The sequence below is a fragment of the Aquarana catesbeiana genome, linkage group LG02 (genome assembly GCF_042186555.1).
Source record: "Aquarana catesbeiana isolate 2022-GZ linkage group LG02, ASM4218655v1, whole genome shotgun sequence".
Taxonomy (NCBI): Eukaryota; Metazoa; Chordata; class Amphibia; order Anura; family Ranidae; genus Aquarana; species Aquarana catesbeiana.
In genome coordinates, this window is record NC_133325.1 from 432982743 (window position 1) to 433004142 (window position 21400).

The window sequence follows — 21400 nt, forward strand, 5'->3', positions numbered from 1 at the left end:
CCGGGCCTAAAGGAATCATCATTACAGTAAATCATGTTGATATATACAGTGGGTGATCAAATTATTTTAACCAAGTTACCTAGCTTACTGTCAGGTTGTTATTAAGATACATATAATTCAAATATTCCTGAGTGAGTTTTTGGTAAAAAAAAAATTATTTATTCAGGGTTTAAGAGGTGATCTGCACGAATAAACCAAGGGTCCCATTTTTAATCAGGAGAAGAGCATTTTGTAGCATGTTGGAAAATCTCATCTAACTAACCAAAATGATTATTTTTTTTTATATAAGAATAGACCATTTATTAAGCATTCAGGGCAAATTGAAAATGTCTCCAAATAGCCCACCTCCCCAGAAAAATATACTTGGTGATCCATGCACCCAGCTGCCTCCCAACTCCATCAGAGCCCTTGCCCCGTTGATATAATGGATTGGGGCTTTCTGGATATGGGAAATAATGGGATCTTCCTTATGTGGGAGGCCCCATGCCTGAGTGGTCACTCACCAAGCCAAATACTATCATGGAGGCAGCAAGGGTGTGTGGATTGGTGAGTATACCTTGCTAGGGGGTGGGCTATCAGGAACTACAGCTAAATATGGAGATATTTACAGTACCTATAGGTAAGCCTTATTATAGGTTTACCTATAGGTAAAAATCATACATGGGAGTTTACTCCCACTTTAAACCACTTTTGTGATTCATGCACCTCATTCAAAAATAACAGCCAAAATACCAACGCTACTTAATTTGTTGGAGTTAGAAAGATAGAATGTCCCCTGCTTTCCTTCAGCCTGCTCTTTGAACAATCAGAGAAATGTAGCGTTGATGTGCAATATCAAGACAATATACTGTTATATAATTATGCTAACTGGATATAAAAATGCATGTAGTTAATTTTTAAGAAATACACAACTAAAGTAAATGGTGTTTTTAATATCTGGAGTTTAACAGTTTCCCTGCCACCAATGTACGTCATATGGAGGTGAAAACAAGGGGTTTTAAACACATACACCCAGCAGCTGCAGTTACTGGGAGTGTGTGTATATCTGGAAAGCCCATTATAAGCTGTGGAAGCAACCCAGCAGCTGTGCAGCTGCCAGATTGCTTCCAAATACCTCTGGTTATCATGGGCTCTGTGCGCCCATTGAAGCACCTGAGACTGGCATGGCAGATGCCGCCATTAGAGGGAAGGGAGCATAGTGGACCGCTCTCCTATCTTTCTTCTTGCTGGCCCTAAAATTAACTTAACTGAATTTTTAATAGAAATTTTCCTTTTCCTAAACTGTTAATATTTTAACTACCACCATTCTCTATGGTGTCTACTTTCAGAAAATATTTAATGTTTAGGGGTTTTATGCAATCCTTGGCCTAAAATGTTTTTGTTAAACGTGTGTAAAAAATGGGAAAAACAGTGAAAGGGTTAAATTTAAAGAAGCACTAAATTAATTTTGCTTTACTTAGATATAAATGCTATACATATTGTTATATAATTTATCTTTTTATGTAGCATTACTGTCATTGCTGCAGGCAACATTTTACATTAAAAAAAAATCTCAATTAATTAAAAAAGAACATTACACATAAATCCTGATTTATGCTATTTTGTTATAATACAGGTATTAAATACCCCTTTTTTGTCCCAGGTACTCTAACAATGCTCTGAGGACCAGCTGTAGTGACAAGAGTTGCCATAAAATTGGCAAAAGCAGCAGGACAGTGACAGATCAGTGTAAATCCTTCATTCAAAGCTGTTGGCTTTATTGTGTGGCATAAACCTATCTTTTCTTCTATGAGGCAGTACAAAACATTATGTCACCCTGTCCACAAAGCATTCAATTTTCCAAAAGCACAGGTCAAACGTGTATAAAATTGTCCTTTGAGCGCCAAAAGAATACAACTGCTATCAATGGCTGGTCATTGTGCATTTTCTCAAAGCTTCTTTTAAACCAATTTACATTAATGCAAGTGAACAAATCAAAGCACAAAGGATAGTTCTGATTTCATTTCAGATTCCATTACAAACAGTGGGCAGAGCTGAGAGAAGATCTGTGTTCTAACATCACAAAATCCATCATCTAACAAAACAATTATAGGTCGTGCTTATAAAATGGCAATTCCTCTGCTTCTCATTTTGCTTAACCCAATAATGCTCCTTGCTCTGCTACATTTGATCCTGCATATTGAAACTAGGAAACCTTTTTTGAAATTTAAAAGAGGTACTATTATGTACATTCCCGACATTATGGGGGAGATTTACTAAAACTGGTGCACACATAATCTGGTGCATAGTAACCATAAAGCTTCTGATTTTAGCTTGTTCAATTAAAGTGATTGTAAAGGTAAAATTACAAAAACAAAAATAACAAACATATCATACTTAAAATCCACTGTGCAGATCGTTTTGCACAGAGTGGCTCTGAACCTGCTCTTCTGGGGTCCCCCGGCGGCTCTCACAGCTCCTCCCCACATATGATAACCCCCTCGGAGAAGAGCTTCCCCGAGGGGGTTACCTTGCGGGCACGCTCCTGAGTCCTTCGTTCGGCGTCCATAGAGGCTGAATGCAGGACTCGGCCCCGGCCCTCGCATCATTGGATTTGATTGACAGCAGCTGGAGCCAATGGCTGCGCTGCTATCAATCTATCCAATCAAGAGCCGAGAACCCCGGGCAGAGAGACAGCGCATCCCCGTGGGTCAAGTTCAAGGGTTCAGGTAAGTAAAACGGGGGCTGGGGGGGGGCGGTCACTGACAGGTGTTTTTTCACCGTAATGCATAGGATGCATTACGGTGAAAAAAACATAGGTTTACAACCCCTTTAAGCTTTGCCAATAAAACCTAGAAGCTGATTGGTTAATATGTACAGTTGCACCAGATTCTGTGTGCACCAGTTTTAGTAAATCTCCCCCTATATGTACTCATTTTAAACATTTGTAAGAAAAGCAGGTGTCTTAATATCTTCATTTCCTACAGCACCCCTGCAGTATCTAAGATTTTGTTTTGAAAAATCTCCGTGAATCAGTGAATCAGTGTAACAGAAAAAGTCAGACGGAAGCTTTTCATTGTCTATTCCGCTCGTGTGTATGCCTCATCCGACTTTTTTTTTTGAAAATTCTGACGGACCTAGAAATGGAACATGTTCTAAATATTTCTGACGGAACCAATTCCTATCAGGAAACCTGCTCGTCTGTATACTGTTCTGAAGGACCAAAAACGACGCATGCTCTGAAGCAAGTACTAGACGGAAGCTATTGGCTACTGGCTATTGCACTTCCTTTTTCTAGTCCCGTCGTACATGTTGTACGTCACCGCATTCTGGACGGTTGGACTTTGGTGTGACCATGTGTAGGCAAGACCGCTTGAGCGGAATTCCGTCGGAGTTCATCGGAGAAACCTTCGGCATTTATTCCGATGGCAAAACCGGTCATGTGTATAGGGCATTATAGTATTTAGTCGCATTCAACCACACATGTTCTGCAATGCCAAATACTTTTTTCTTACAACCCACCAAGTGACTTTCTTATTTCAAATAAGTGTCAAAAACATACCCCATCATTTATAGCCACATGAGTCACATTAATCCAATAACCACTAGGTCATGTCCTTAGAACAGGAAAAGATTGACCGCACTCGCAGGTGTGAAGCAATAGTGATAACTTTCTTGAAGATAAAAATCCATCAAAACGACTTAATATGACATCATAAAAAGATGCCACTGGGTCATGAAGTGTGTAGCTGTAGATGTTAATTGTCCAAGAACATAAAAGAAGGTGTGAATTTATGAAGCTTCCCTGTTCTATTTTCATAATCCAAACACTGAGGTGCTATGAAATCGGGGAAAGGTGCATACTCTCCGAGTCACTTGGCTGAAGGTGTAAATTGTTGTCATATTGTATGCTTCACACATGTGACAAGTGCACCTCTGTTATGAGAGGACTGTATGTGACAATAAACTCTTTAATTTTCCCCCAAAATTAAAAAAAAAAATTGGAAAAGTATTTAAAATTAAACTTCCAAAAAAAAGTTTTGGATAAAATATGAAAGGCCTAGCACCTCTGTCAAGTTTTGATTTTACAGCCTTTACTTCTTTCTCAGAAACAAAGCAGCAAGTGACAAGAAATCTCTCCAAAATTAAAGGAAATCTCACCTTTAAAGTAGAACTATAGACTTTTTTTTTTTTTTTTGTATAGATTAAGGGAGGGCTATAACCCCTGTCAGATTATTTCTCGACATCTGTGTTCCATTGCATAGATTTCCCTTCACTTCCTATCCCATATATCAAAACAGGCAGTGAGAAGGAAACCCCTGTAAATTAAGATAATTCCTCGGGGACCCCCAGGTCACCAGAAGTAGTGTCCCCATTGGAAGATTTCCCCTCTATTACATTTCTGGGGACAACCCAAAATTTGGGATTTTCTTTTACTTTCTCTTTCATTGATAATGGTAAACAAGACAAATAGAAAGGATGAATTCCCTTAATGGGAGCACAGACAGCGATAAAACCTGGTAGGTGTTCTAATCCCTCTCCACTCTATCCAAAACTGAAAAAAAAAGTTTTGCTTTTCGTTATACATGAACAGTTGTCACTGGACATGTTTATACATTTGGAGACTTCTACCTCTACTTTGGTGACAGCTGTAAACTTTTAGATCTTCCCTTGCTTTCTGCCCCAGTCACCAGGTCAGAAAGTGAGACTGAATGTACCATACAGTGACAATGAGGGAAATAAGAACCTGACAGAGATTCTAAACATTCCTTATTTAACACAAAAGTAAAAAAAAAACATATAACCATATGTCTTGTTTTTTAACGGTTATCTCAGACTCTTGTCATGCACAACTTAGTCTCTATACTTAGTGTCATCTGAAGTTAGAAAACACGTTCCACACACACTACATACTTTAGTTTTAAATGGGAGGGTTTTTATACCAACACACCTTCACAAAAATCTGCATCCAGATAGTGCTATTGATGCTCTTAATTAAAGTGATTCTAAAGGCAGAAGGTTTTTTTTTATCTTAATGCATTCTATGCATTAGGATAAAAAACCTTCTGCGTGCAGCAGCCCACCTTAGCCCCGCTAATACTTACCTGAGCCCTATCTCTATCCAGCAATGTCCATGAGTGCCTCGGCCTTCTGGGATTCTCCCTCCTGATTGGCTGAGACACAGCAGCCATGACATTGGCTCCCACTGCAGTCAATCAAAGCCAGTTAGCAAATCAGGAGAGAGAGGGGATGAGGCTTAACCATGGCTCTGTGTCTGAATGAACATGCAGAGCTGCGGCTTGTCTCGAGTGCCCCCATAGCAAGCTGTTTGCTATGAGGGCACCCGACAGGAGGGAGGGGCCAAGAGAGCTGGCAAGAGACCCCGGAAGAGGAGGATCTGGGTTGCCCTGTGCGAAACCACTGCACAGAGCAGGTAAGTATAACATGTTTGTTATTTTTAAAGAAAAAAAAAAAACAAGACTTTAGTATCACTTTAACCAAAGTCAAAAAAATATGTGCTGAAGCAATTAGATGTTGGCTTTTACAGCAAAGGTGCCCCTGACCTTGATGTACATAAGGGCTCTAGCTTTGGTCAAGTGACTTGGCTGCTTGGCATAAAGCAAAACAAAACCTATCATGACTGCAAAGGAAATAGTGGAAAATGTCCCTGCAAGGGTCAAAAAGACCATTCACAACTCCATGAGTTATCAAATCCTTAAAAGAAGTAGGAACAGTGTACAAGAAAAAAGAGTATAAATATACATTGTCTGTATGATATTGGGGTGTCATATCAAAATTATGAATTTGGAATCCTTATGAGCCAAATGAAGTTATGTTTTGATGGAAATATGTTTATATACAAGATTTAGGGCTGTGAGGTCCTCTTCTAATTTTATGTGGACAAGAATGACCCCTCCTCTATATTTTGGTAGGATAATTTTATGAAATGTGTACCTTTTGCATCCTTATAAATGTGTTTATTTCAAGTTAGTAAATTTCAAAAGAAAGGCAGCCAGAGAAGTGTTAGGGATGACTTGAAAAGTGTAAAAGATTGGGGCAATATGTCCATTTTAATTATGCTTATGTGTCCTAATCAGGAAAAGCAGGGCTTATCAATTGATTGTAGGCATGTATGGTACAAGTGCCTCTCCCCGTTTTCCCATGGAGTACTCTCTGGAAATGAGTTCAAATAGTACAAACTTTTTAGCTTCCCTTGCCTCAGTCTGCTTTACTTTTTGCCTGAAACTTAACACACTAATTGGAACTAAAACATTCCAAAAAGATCTTCAATTTTTGTTTGATATTATCCGTTTGCTGTAAGTTTTTTGGGTGAAAAACCAATAGAGAGAGTAGAATGAAAATAATTTGGTAGCTGGGAATGAGGTAGTAAATGGCTCATTTTTTTTCTTGTTTCATGTGCAATAAAAGAGACCGGTGCTACCAGACCTAATCCACAACAACCAATTATATTTCAGCCCCTTCAATAGGTTAGAACTGTCAAACAGTAAACACTAATTGCTGATTGGATGCTATGGGCTAGTCCTCTGTCCACACTGCTATTTGCCTTATTTGATATACCTAACAGTATTTAGAAGGGAAGGATTTCCCAAAGTGTCTGGCAACTAATGAAGTGGGCACATTCTTTCTTTGACTAAAAACAGCAAAAACTCTCTAGTTTTTAGGCTACTTTCACACTGAGGTGCTTTACAGGCGCTACAGCGCTAAAAATAGCGCCTGTAAAGAGCCTCTCCTGTGTCTCCAGTGTGAAAGCCCGATCTGTGTGATTTTTTTAACTGTCAGTAAATTTACTGGCGGTTGGCAACCCTGCTTATAAGATCATTCAGAATTCAGTGACAGGTGCATATGACTTTCTTTTGATCCACATTTAACCTGCTTCAAACAGGTTTTGTATTCTCATATACTTGTATAGGAATAGAAAATCCATTTCAAGCAAGGAAAAACCCATCTACACAGGCACTTTATGTTTTGTAATTACATACAGCATTACTGCAATATCAGAGTACAATTATATTAATACACGTGAGCAGAATTGTGAAACAGCACCATAAAATCAATCCTGAGATATCCAGAATTGTGATATGACATTCAGTTTATGGAGTTAAATAGGAAAGGAAATGCTTTTGAGTTGCCTTAATAATAGCAAACTGAAAACTGAGGATCATACAAAAAGGCAATTTGACTATAGAGTAAAGATCTATGTAGGGGTTAATGCTCGATTTAAAGAATTAGCTCAATTATTCTCACCTTTAAAGTGGTTGTACACCCTGTTAAACCGTGAATTTCTCTTAAACTTGCAACTTGCATTCTTCAGTTGCTGTGCCGTTACCGGAGTGACGTCATTGCAGCTCCGGCCAATCACAGAGCTGGAGCCCAGGAACCCGGAAGTAACTCCAGGACGACATGTCGCCGGTCACATCTGTGTCGGGACCACTGCAACAGCATCGTTCTAAGGTAAGTATTTCACAATGAGCTAGTATGCGATGCATACCAGCTCATTATGCCTTTGTCTTGCAGGTTATTTTTTTATTTTTTTTTTTATCTGGGTTTGCAACCACTTTAAACACAGCTTAAACTTAGAACACCACAAGCCTAGAACCCTTATTTATGTACAAATTGTATTCATTGTGGTTTAGTTTACTGACACTAAATAATATCCTTATTCTACAAAAATAATATATGCACATTCACTACCTAATGGCTCTGTAAACCATTTTTCATCAAATCATTTCTTGCTGTGTTTCTATGCCTCCTTCTAATATCCTCTGTGTGCTCCTGATCCTCCCCTCCCCACTACCATTTGATTGGAAAGAGCAGTGCATGCTAGTTGTTGTTATATGTAGTTTTATGCACACTGCAAATCCTGTAGTTCATAGTCTATTTGGGGGGTGAGCAATAAAGGGGTGGCTTTGTTCGTACATACAGTGGCACCATGGAGAATGAATGTAACAGGAAGTCAGATCACATTGGCAAAAAAAAGGAATATGGAGCTTTTGGAGGAGCATTTTTTTTAGTTAAAAATATTTATTTAATAGGATTTTTTTTACACCAGAGTTTAGTGTCACTTTAAGATTGTGCTGGTTTCATGGATCCCCTATGATAGAGTGATCATCTTTCATTTATTTTCTTTGTAGTAGATGAAAGCAGATGTGTCCTTTGTGTAACTACCCTTCTGACAAATAGACTATAGAATTTCTTCCTAGCTGACAAGCATGTTCCCTGTGGATATATGATTTAAATATATATGACTATTACTGCAATGATGTAGACTTTTGCAGAAGCTCAGGAATGCAAAGAATAGTTTACAGCAGTACAATGAAAATTGCTTTTAACTTGAGAAATATTGATAGTGGCTGAGCACCTGTTGCACCTCTCTCTAATTCATGATTTGTTTTCACTCTCTCTACTGTAAGCATAACCATTATTTTTGCTCCCACCAAATAAATGTGCTTTTGGTGCTTAGAATAAACACTTTATCCAAGCCTTTTTGGTCTTTTGTGATAGCTGCACAAATTGGCAGACTTTTTGGATTAAATTGATGTAGACAGTGGCAATAAATCTTGTCTGTATTTACAGCTTATGCTACCCTCTAATCCAACTGTTGTTAATGAAACCATTCTTTGTGGTGGCTACTGATATAACATTGAGGTTGGTATGGATATTAAAAGGACATTACTCTTTTAACAGCACAGACATGTAATGTTTTTTTTAACTGTTCCTAATTTGATATGGATTTCAGGCTCCACAGGCTTTGTATACATTTTGGAACAATGCAATGACAGCAGTAGGCATATTACAGTGACTAAGTGGTTAGCACTTCCCCTTAGCAGCACTAGCATCCTTGGTTCAAATTCCATCCATGGCACTACCATGTTGTGACTGCGTTGCTTTTTTCCGGGTACTAGGTTTCCTCCCACATTCCAAAGACATGCTGGTAGGTTAATTGGTCCTAGTATGTGTATGTATGAATGTGAAATAGGGGCCTCAGATGGTGAGCTCCTTGAGGCCAGGGACTGATGTGAATGTACAATATATATGCGTAAATTGACGGCGCTATATAAGTACCTGAAAAAATATCACAATAAATGAAATTAAAAGAGAAGTATGGTTTTTTTTTTTTTCTATTTTAAAATCATACTTACCTAGGTGGATGCAGCATCTGTCCCCCACCACCTCTAAGACAGAGAACCAAGTAATCAAACACCACTGATCCCTTGGTTCTCAGAGCTCCCTGAGCAGAGATCTGGTGATTGTCAGTCACCACTGTCTGCTCTCCCTCCACACACACTGGAAGGCTGGGCTGTGAAAGGGGAGGGAGCGGCTGGCTCCCCCTGTGTTCTGGTCCAGATATGTGGGCGGATCATGACCATATGGTCATGATCTTCAGCCTGCTGTCTGCTGAAAATGGGTCACAGATCTGCAGAATGAACTGTACTCCTGTGATCCACAGGAAAAGTACAGCCAAACAAGCTTTGTAGTAGAACCATGGTGACCCATTCAAAAATATCTGAAGGAGCGCTTATATTTAAATGCATCTTAAGTCCCCCGAAACATTATACAAATACCTGCAGCCAGTGAAATCTACTTCATGGAAATTCTGCTGCACTGCCCCTGAATCCAAAGCTCTGCTGCTGGAACCCTCTGATTGTGAGCTGCAGTGTCTGGGAGGGGGAGCTTTGAGGCAAAAGTAAAAGGAGGATCTGACTCACTACGAAAAGGTTGTTTAAGTTTTGTTTTTACTATTTGAGGCTGTGCATTACATAGTAACTGGATTTAGGACCTATTTGTGATACATGAGCTTTTATATGCAGTCTAAGAAAAGGGAGAGAAAGGGTAGGAAGTAATTTGCGGTCAGCAGTGAGCTAGAAAGCCACCGTGAGTCTTGCTGTATGGGTAGGCAGGCCCCGTTTTAAGGGGTGATAGGAAATTACATTAGAGTTTAGCTTCTGGGGTCACTAATCCAAGGGTCCCATTGGATGTAGATTTTAGAGTTTGTTAGGTGTACTTTTGCAAACATGTATTCCAGCTGGAAGTGGTCATTGAGGTTATTGACAACTTCCATGAGGGTCAGAGGGGCAGGGCATTTTCAATTTCTTGTAATTGACAAAAAGGATCATTTTTGTTCTAGTATTTGCAAATACAATTACTATTTAACAGATACAGTATTTATGTGTTCAGTATTGGTTTACATTTGTGTATACTTATTTATCTATTCATTACAACAGCTTGTCCTCCCGGTTTTTACAAGATGTCCAGCCGACTGCAGGCCTGTGTTCCTTGTCCTCAATACAGCTACACCAATCAAGAAGCATCTACACTGTGTACCTGTCAGAAGAACTTCTACAGATCTCCCCTGGACTCCCCTTCCACTTTGTGTACACGTGAGTAATCATATAGTACATTTCATTACATAAAGTGTAATATTCAATAAACCCATTCAGCTACACAAAATATTGCCCTGAATTTTTGATTAAAGGAAACTTGTATCAAAGGCAATATGTATGTTTCTCTTGCCCACCTCCTTCCCAAAAATGCAAGTAGCCAGGCTTTCATAGCAATCCAATAGCTTCATTAATTTCTAAATCATTGAATTGGAGTAGGTGTAGATCAGAAAATCTGACTTCAATGTCATTGATCTGGATCAATGACTCAAAAAGTATTAAAAGTAATCATTGACTTGGACCAAGTATGCAGATCTGATATTCTGATTTGTCTGTTATTGATGGGTCAATGTCCTGCATGAAAACCAGGCAACTATCATTTTACAAGTAGAGATCTGCCTTGACTTTATTAATCCATTCTGCACTGAATATAACAAATAAACAAATTACACAGATAACACACTGAATTAATCAAGTTCAATATACTGAAATCAGAGAATAAATAAATTAAAAGTCCCCGCAATAAATATAATGAACACAGACAAGGTGAAAACATAACATTAACCACTTACTGACCCTGGTTGTTTCTGAGATTTGTTGTAGTAAAAATCAATATTGTGCTAGAATACGCAAATATGCATTCTCGTCTTGAAGGGGTTATACTAGGGTTATACTAGGGTGATGCCGGCACCATTTTTCAGAGCCAGCGGTTGGCTTTTTAGTGATAACAACAGATGCAGCTAAAAGCTGCTCAGCTGTTATCCTAAATGAGCGGGAGGGGGTGTCCCCCCTTCCGCCGCCTTACCCCCGATCTCTCCATAAAGAGTACCTGTCATCACCTATTACTGCCACAGGGAATGTTTACCACAATAAAAGTGTTTCAATTATTTTATTTTTTTTAAAGGAACAATGTTAAAAAAAAAAGAGTTTTTTTTTCTTAAAGCGCCCCCATCCCCGCATGCTCGTGCAAGGAAAAGCATACGTAAGTTGCGCCCGCAAATGTAAACGGTGTTCAAACCACACACTCTGTGATCAGAGTCAGAGCAATAATTCTCGAAAAAGAGCTCCTCTGTTACTCTAACCTGGTAACCATTTAATTTTTTTAAACTGTCACCTATGGAGATTTTTAAGTGCTGTCGTTTGTCGCCATTCCACGAGTATGTGTAATTTGAAAGGAAGACATGTAAGATATCTATTTACTCAGATGTAACATCATCTTTCACATTATACAAAAAAAATGGGCTAACTTTACTGCTTTCTTTTTCTTAATTCATGAAAGTGTATTTTTTCCCAAAAAATTGCTTTTGAAAGACCGCTGCGCAAATACCCTGTGACATAAAAAATTTGCAGCAATTTTATTTTCTAGGGTCTCTGCTAAAATATATATATATATATATATATATATATATATATATATATATATATATATAAAAATATATAATATTTAGGGGTTCTAAGTAATTTTCTAGCAAAAAATACAGATTTTAACTTGTAAGCAACAAATGTCAAAAATAGGCTTAGGCATGAAAGGGTTAATGAATTTAAAACAAACAAAAAAAAACAGTAAAGTTAGCCCATTTTTTTTTTAATTATGTGAAAGATAATGTTATGCTGAGTAAATAGATACCTAACAGGTTTTTTTTTTTTAACCTCCCTGGCGGTATGATTATTTCGGATTTTAGGTGCTGAAAGCGGTACCATTATTTTGCATGGAAATTTGGCGTTTTATATTGTAGGTCTGTAAATCTTAACAATAACACACTTAAATCTGTCAAAACCAGAGTCTAGTAGATATCCCGGGTATGATAAAGTTTGAAACACAAAAACATAAATTATAATATAATAAATAAAAATAAATAATTAAAAAAAATTTAAAAAAATAGTAATAAAATAAATTTCCCCACAATTCACTATCGCTCAATTCTGCAAGTGTTCTAATTTACTATCGCTGTTTTCTAGCTGGTCTAAAGCCACTTTTGACGTAAAGGGACACTTTTTGGTTGCTATGGACAATCTCCAGTTTCCAGGCAGAAAGAACAGTGTATATCATGTAAAACTGCATGCAGGGCATGGGCCAGAGCACTGGGGACAAAAGGGATGTGAAATCATTTCATACAGTACTGTAATCTGTAAGATTACAGTACTGTATGTGTTATGATTTTGACATTTTTTTGAATTTGCCGCCAGGCTCCGCCCCCGTGCGTCGCGCCGCTCGCAGGGAACGGAGCCTGGCACGGAGAGGCTTCGGAGGAGGACGGAGCCCTCGGACACTGCGGGGGACATCGCAGGATCCCGGGGACAAGGTAAGTAACGCCGCCCCAGGATCCTGCAATGCGATCCCGAGTGTGGCTCGGGGTTACCGCTAATGGTACTGAATTTTAACCCCGAGCCACACTCGGGAAAACCGCCAGGGAGGCTACAGGTTACCTGTTTAGAGTTACAGACAAGGTCTTGCACTAGAATTATTGCTCTGACTATAACGATTGTGACGATACCTCACGTGTGTGATTAGAACCCTGTTTACATATGCGGGTGTGACTTACATATGCGTTCTCTACTGGCACATGCACAGAGGGATGGAGCGCTTTAATAAAAAAAAATGTTGTATTTATTTTACTTTTTATTTGTACGCATCCCTTGTAATAGAAATGAGAATGACAGTTCCTCTTTATTGAGAGGTCAAAAAGACCCCAGAGCTCTCATTTACCTATAAGTAAATAGTTTTTTTTTTTTTTTTTTTACATTTTGACTTTAAGGGAAATAAATCCCTAGTTTATGCCTGATAATAGGAAGTGACATCAGAGGTCGCTTGGTTTTCCGAGGGCATAGAGCCAAGTGGGGGCCATCTTGCCCTCATTTGACTTTCTGCTCAGCGATCAGCCGCACCAGACAATTTCCAAGCTTAACGGGTAGCTCCAGTAAGCTTAAAAACAACCAGGAAGCGGTGGGAGGGGGGGGCACCTCTCCTATCACCTAGAAAAGGGATCCTGTGGCAAATCCACTGCTGGGATCACTGCTATGGGATAGCCGGCCACCTAACAGATAGGCAGATTGTCAAGAGTCTGGAGGCTGGAACATACAGCAGTGTACAGAGCTGGTGCAGCAGACAGCCAGGCAAGAACTCCAGTAGTACCGGGAGCCAGGATCAGAGGCAGAAGCAGGGTCTCAGGAATACCCGGGGTAGTCAACAGGTGGGCAGCGAGGTACCAAGTCATGAGCAGAGCCGAAGTCAGGAACCAAGCCGGGTCAAGGGTAAAAACGAAAAGACAGAATCAAAATCCAGGATCAGGTCAAGAACATGCCAGGTCAGTAACAGGGCACAGCTGAAGATCAGTCAGCAAAGGATATGGGAATGAGCTCCCTTTAAATAGACTGTCTGGTGCCAACAAGGATTGTGCCTGTGTGCATATGCGTTCGCAAATTTGTGTGAACATGCGTGCACATATTAGCCATTCTTCGGGAAATACCATGTGCATGCGCATATATATGCACCGGACATTTCCGTGACAATCTCTCTCTGCACCTCCACAAATTCACCTGGTAACCAATATAACCTGGATCAACTCTCCTGGTCACCAACAGCATACACTCAGAGAAAAAATAAGGGCAACTACACTATTTAGTTTAAAATCATATGGTACCTTTTATTAAATAGAACATTGCATTTACAAATACTTAAGGCACTTTTGTGGAGGAGTGGAAAGAAACACAATAGATGCTAGTACCACTGACTATGCCTTTATGACTTCTCTTTAATTAGGGAGTCATATATGTTTGGAAGGGCTGAATTTTGCAACCATTGGTGATGGCTCTGGATCTCTCTTGGCACAACTTTCAAGAATCTTTTGGTGCTTAATGTCATGTTTTCACATTGTGGACATTCAGAACATCTATTGTGGGGACTTGTAATTTATTTATTGTCTGATTTCAGTATATGGCAATAAATTTGTTTATATATGATTAATTGTATTTTTTTGTATCAAATTTGGATCTCAATTTATGAAATAGAGGTTTTGTACATATGATTTTTTTTTATTTTATATTATTTTACATGTATGACTGGTTTCTGTAAACCTTGTTTGTTTTTCTATTCCAGGTACACCTTCGGCCCCAAGAGATCTCATTTATAGCATGAAGCAGACTACCTTAGTTTTAGAATGGAATCCACCACTGGATACAGGAGGCAGAGGGGACCTCATGTACAATATTTTCTGTGACCGTTGCTCTATTGCCTTTCAACAATGTGAGCCCTGTGGCAGCAGCATTGGCTATGTTCCACAGCAGATTGGATTAGTTGAACGGACTGTTACACTGGTAAATTTGCTGCCCCACATGAACTACACTATCCGGGTGGAGTCTGTGAATGGAGTTTCTGACTTTAGCATGTATACTAAGCAGTTTGCTGAAATTAACATCTCAACCAGTAATGCAGGTACTGTAAAACTTTATCTTTAACCTTATTTCTGAATTTAGAAGATATATCAATTTTTATTTTTTCCATCTTGTTTCCATACCTTGATCACCTAGGAACTTTTAAAATGCAATGCTTTCAATAATGTATGCATTATGGAAAAAACTACCTTGTCAGAAGGAATTACAGCTATTTTCTTCTGTAAAAATATGACAACCTACTTTTGTGGGAGTAATACCTTGACAACAGCTATTACAGCTTCATATAGTTGACAGGAGTGAACCATTTAAAAAGCAAAACATTTCAAGAACATAATGATCACCCCATACAAGTAAACACCAACAGTCATTAAATTTCTTTTTTTTTTCATTAAAAGAATAAGAGACATAATAAACAATTTAGGAGGATTAGTTGGTGATGCATTTTTTACATTAATTGTAATTATTACCCGTTGCAACAATTGATAAATACAAATAGCATGGGACAGAAGATTGCATATGGATGTTAGCAGATGCTCATTATGATCATCATCAATGAGTAACAATTAACAAAAGAAATTTAGAGCTATCCCCATAGAGCAAAAGTATTATTTGTGTTAATGATTGTGAGCATATTACATTATTCCCTTTTACATTGTTTGTAAAGAGTCAGGAAAGAATTAGTTTCTCTGTATCTGAAATTTTAGTTTTAGCTCAAAATAAACAATTTAAATCTCCCTGCCTTGACATTCCTCAGTTATTTGCTTTTTACATCATTATCAACCCTCATTACCTAAGACTAGGTTCACATATGTATGCGTTGGCAAAGGGTGCATAATTGCACCCATTCTGACCTGCTTAGAAATGTGCTGCTCTTTAGCAGATGCGAAGGGGTGCCATTAATTCTTAATTTTTAATGGCACTCCCACACATCGGCACCAGCCCCCTATTTTTTGCATATGTGAAACTGCATGGTGCTACAGCACCATGTGGTTCCATGCAACATATTTTTAAAAATGGGTTGATGAATTCTTTCCTCATACTTCTTGCAGGAGCAGCCCATTCATTTGTACCTGCAATGTCCATGTGCATGTGTATCTCTAAGTTTTTTTTTCTGTTTTTGTTTATGGTAGAGTGGCAAACATTTAAAACCCCCTAATTTTGTCTATGTCCCATTGGGGAGATTTGCTTTTACTTACTGTCTTGGTTTCAACACCCTTAGAGAAGCAATAAGAGTGCCACATCATTAATCATAGAGACCACTGTCCATTACTGCACAACTTGCTACTTTTACTCATTTCACATATGCAATCACTAATAATAGGCTAGTAAGTCCACAGCATATACAAGCCCTGATGAGGAGGAAATGTCTACAGCCCGAAATGTGTTGGCTGTCTTGTTTCATCCTAATGAGAGTTTGTTAAAATTTAAATTTGATTACTTTTGTGGTGCTCTCACTGCTTCTTTTACATTTTTCTAATTCATTCAGAACATCTAGTTGGGGGCACTTCGTTACATGTGAGCAGCCTCACCAAAGATAGCCAGCTTAATTAATCAAACACGTCACTTGCATTTCTGAATATCAATAAGAAGAGATCTAGTGCTTCTTGTACTTTAAATAGGTTTCCTCGGAATTAAATTAACAACATCATTGAAGTCATTGTATAAGGCTAATTATATTCCCTTACTTAACACAATTAAAGAAAACTTAAGTTCCCCCAAACATAGGCCTATATCCTGGTTGGGTAGAATAAATACATTTAAAACGAGTATTATGCCCAAAGTGCTTTATACATTTCAAATGCTTCCAATCACTCTTCCGTGGGAAAATTTTAAGGAACTTATCATCATTATCATTGGGAACATAATTCACCTTTGATTTCATTAATGGACACAAATTACTTCACACCTGGGAAAGAGGATTATTTATATTTTTTCAGATGGGCAAAAAAGGAGATAATACAGTAACAAGATGTGATGATGGGGGATAGGATTTGTCCATTTTTTGAATTAAAGCAAAAATGGGGTAGTATGCCACTAGATAAATTGAGACACGGACAAATACAACACTTTGCACAAATGTTACCACAGCCATTACGCGGAAAAGATAAACTTAGGTCAATAAAAAAACTGTTTAGTTCCCCATCTAGTGTCCAGCACAGCATTTCAAAAATATACAAGGTACTAGTGAAAGAAACAGAACCCGAGTTCCCGCCCTTTCTTGGTAAATGGGAGCAGGAGCTGGGAGTAATCTTAACCTCCCTGGCAATAGTGAATTAGAATAAGTTGCAGAATTTATAGTGATTTGTGGGGAAATTCGTCCTCAGACACTGAAAGTGATGACAGCGATGATTCTGCAACTGAGCTCAGTGCTGCGTGATCTGTACCACAGCCAATAGAGCACCAAGTTCGCACATCACTTAGCTCAGTCGCAAAATCGTCAATGTCATCACTTTCAGTGTCTGATTAAGAATTTCCCCACAAATCACTATCGCTCAATTCTGCAAGTAATTCTAATTCACTATCGCTGTTTTCTAGCTGGTTTAAAACCACTTTTCATGTAGAGGGATGCTTTTTGCATGCCATGGACGTTCTCAAGTTTCCAGGCAGAAAGAAAGTTCAGGCAGGGCACTGGACAGAACTGTGGTGAAATGATTTGATACAGTAATTTAATCTACAGATTACAATGTATTGTGTGTGTTATGTTTTTTGTACTTTTTTAAATTTGCCGCCGGGCTCCGCACCATGCGTGGTGACGCTTGCAGGGAACAGACCCCGGAACAGTGATACATTGGGCAGAGGATCCAGCCAGAGGATACAGAAGGAGGACATCTCAGGATCATAGGGACAAGGTAAGTACCTGTACCTGGATACTGCAGTGTAATCCCGAGTGTGGCTCAGGGTTAACACTTTTGGTACTGAAAATTAACCTCGAGCCACACTCAGGATTACTGCTAGGGAGGTTAAATGAGCACCAGAAGAGGAGAATACTAAAATTAGTGTGTTTTTCTTCAAAGGACGCTAAGATTATAGAGATGAGCTTTAAACTCTTAGCTAGATGGTATGAGACCCTGCTGATGGCGCGCAGCTTCTGGGCGGGAGTTACCCCTCTATGTTGGAGGAGATGTGGTTTGCCAAGGATGAGCACCTTTGCGCACCTATGGTGGGAATGTACCAAGCTACAGGTCTTTTGGAGGGAGATCATTGAGGTTATCCAGGAAATAACAGGGGAGAGTATGAAGGCAGAACCCTGGGGATGCTTATTTTATAAGACCGATAAACACTATATAGGATATCTCTGGTACCACACCTGTTAAATGCAGCTAAAGGCCTAATTCCCAGGTACTGGCGAACCAAAAAAAAAAACAAGTAAGAAGGAATGGATAAAGAAAATCAATCAGATATGCGCCATTGAAGAGACAATACAGACAGACGAAGATTTAATAGAGAGACATACTGATACCTGGGGGAAATGGCGGGATTTTAAGAAAAAGGGGAAGTATATGGAAATGTGTAATACAGGAGAATGAGAATATATGGGGATATCAATATCTTTAGATGTAGAGAAGTGGCTATTTGGAGAAGATTAAGAAGGGAAAAGGTGGGAACCTAGAATGGAGAGGGGGGGGGGTGGGGAGTGTGTGTATATATATATATATATATATATATATATATATATATATATATACACAAGTATGTGTATGTCTCTCTCCTGTTTTTTTTCTTTCTTGGGGAGGGAAGGGGGGCATTAAGGTTTAAGTCTGTGGATTGTAAATATTGTATATTTTTGACAATGTTTGTTTACATGGAGATCCTTTGAAAATCAATAAAATGATTGAATACTAAATAGCTTTCGATAATGTAGCAGGAAGTAAGAAGAACTCTCCAGTTTGGACAAAGACAACAATAAAATAAGCCGACGGAGGTTCCCCACTTTTTTTGTTCCTTGCTGTGGTGTCCCTGTTTCCTAAATTCCATTGTTGTCACCAGGACAAGAAGTTCAGGGAAATCTCCCAAACAGGTTCACAAGAGCAAAAATCACTTGACTGGGGTTCTATCCATTCTCTGCTCAAAACTAAAAACAATGTTTTTGCTAGAAACACGCTTAGGGGTCTATTTATACATTTTTCACACCCAAGATTAAATCTGATTAGATTCAATTGCAATTGGATTCAATTGCAAAAATCCTGGGGTATGAATCCTGAGTGAAGATTGTTTTATCCTTATGTGAAAACATTTATAAATAGACCTTGGGGTGTATTTAATGATATGGAGTACTGAACGAGTAAGATTTAGGCTTTGCATGGTAGAAATTGGCCAGGGAATGAGCTAGGATATGCCTCTACAAATATCCCTGTCCCCTCCTATCAAAATCTATTCACAACTGAAATATTATTTTGAAGTTGACTGATCTAACTACATGAAAAGTACATAAGCAGGGAAATGCTACTTTCCTTTAGGAATGTGAATATTGTTTTTTAAGGTCTGGTATCTAAACAATTTCAGAACTGTTGAAAGACAATGTCACATCTGTAATCACGAGTTGCTCCTCTGATGTCACATCTATGTTCTAAAGCATTCTGAATCCTTATTACTCAGCGTGCTATAACTGAATAATAAGGGCTGTCTACAGAAGCATATTCTGATTCATCTGTTCACAAGGAAGAAATCTAATATCCTACCAGACTGGCAAAAAATTTATCTTGAAACCAATGTTAATAAAACAGAGAAATGACAAATATAGGGAAACAAATGTTCTTTCCCCCAAAAATGTGGCAGCTGTAGCCTGCAGAAGTTATTTCTAGACTGATAAACTAATTGTTTTTTACTTTTAAATCTATACATGCACCTTAATATCTGCTTTCTGTGTTTTTTAAGTTTGAAGTGCACAAATATGTATGATGGCAATGAAGGGGCATAGGTCAGTATGTCTTTCTGTAGAACAATTGTTTGGATGTTATGCAAAACCTAAATATTTGGATAGCATAAATGCACAGTTAGGGAATTCCAAATTTAAGGCTAACTCTCCTAATGTAAGTTTATGCTTTATTTAAATAAGGGATACACAGGTTAAACTAAGGCTTTATATACACAAGTATTGTTTAATTATAGCGTTTAAACCCTTTGTCTAAAATGCAACAAAAATGACAAGTATTTATAAAACATTTACCATGCTTAAAGCAGCATTTATAAACTCTTGAATTAGATCTGTATTGTCACTTGACATTATGCATTTACAAATGTATACAGATCCAGGAATGCTGGCTTGTAGCAAACTTAGAGGTACGTTCACACCAGCTGCTGCATTACAGCTGTGTGCAGTGCAGTCCAGCCAGGTCAGCACAGTGCTGATGCGCCAATCTTGGCACATCACACGGTTTACTTTCTCTTTCAAATAAATGTTATTGAAATGTCACACAGACATCTCATAAAGCTAAACTGGTTCAAGGCAGTGGATTGCCTCATGCTGCACTGTGCTGAAAAAAAGTATGGCCACCCAACACAGTCCCACTGCATATGGTGTGAATATATCTGAATCACTGTTGCAAAGTACCAAAAGTCTGCATAAGCCTAGCTTGTTTAAAACTATAACCAGCAGTTAGGGAAAATCTAAAATGCTAATTTCCTGGACTTGGGAAGGTTAGTTCACCTTCTTTCACCGTTTATATCATAATAGTGCACTCAGCACTACAGGGAAGTGTTAAAATGTGTATATCAGTGTTGATTCAGAGGTCCCAGAGCACCCAAGGAAATTGTAATAGCATTTGTGGGTACTCCAAAGTGTGCATATTTTAGTTCTATTCAAATTTTATAAACATTAGGCAACTAATAATTGTGTTTGGTAAATGTTTTGTACATTTTTGCAAAATCTGATCCTCTCTAAACAAGCTCTTAATAGCTACAATTAAAACAACTCTGTTGCTAAACAGAAAGTGCAATCAAAATATGCAGTTTAAAGAAAATGGTAAATGCTCATCTCCCTGACTGCTCAACTAACACCACACTGCTGAAAAGAAATCCTATTCCAAAGTTTCTGCAAAAACCTACACTTAAAAACAAAATACTTACCCATCCCATGATACCAAACACTGCAAATCACCCCCAAAGTCTGCAGAAACAGTCACTTCTGGGAGTGTCAATCTCAGATGCCCCCCTTGAGCTCAGTGATTCCTCCCATCAACCTACACATTACTACAAAGTTCAGCAGTGATGAAGGAGTTGATGGGTGGACCACTGATTTTAGTACAAGGACGCAGTAGATCAACAATTCCAGGACTGTCCAAATATGTAGACTTAAGGGGGATTGCAGTCATTGGTAACAAGGAATGGGTAAGTATTTGATTTCTTGTTTGCATCTTTATATCTTTTTACACTTTTTTTAAAATGACGGGGTGTTTGGGGAGTTTTAGATTAAAACTGAATGCCCTTGTGGGAACATAGATCTGACCCTCTTTGTTGTTGATTCATTACAGGTATTTTTTATAGACCGTTATGCAGTGCTTGTACATGCACATCAGTGCCTGCCCACAATCTAAGGTCCATAGGTGCATATCTCACATCTCACATAGTAAAGCCAATCTACCTACCAGCATGTCTTTGGGGTATAGGAGGAAACTCACGCAAATACAGGG

At 38.6% G+C, this 21400-nt stretch overlaps 1 protein-coding gene across 1 annotated transcript in view; it reads left to right on the plus strand.

Moving 5' to 3' along the window:
* EPHA10 (EPH receptor A10) overlaps nt 1–21400 on the plus strand; it is a 1179171-nt gene that overhangs the window by 478095 nt on the left and 679676 nt on the right. Inside the window, exons 4-5 of the mRNA XM_073615517.1 lie at nt 10224–10379; nt 14476–14811. Of these exons, the coding sequence (XP_073471618.1) occupies nt 10224–10379; nt 14476–14811 (492 nt within the window). The remainder of the gene's footprint in view (nt 1–10223; nt 10380–14475; nt 14812–21400) is intronic.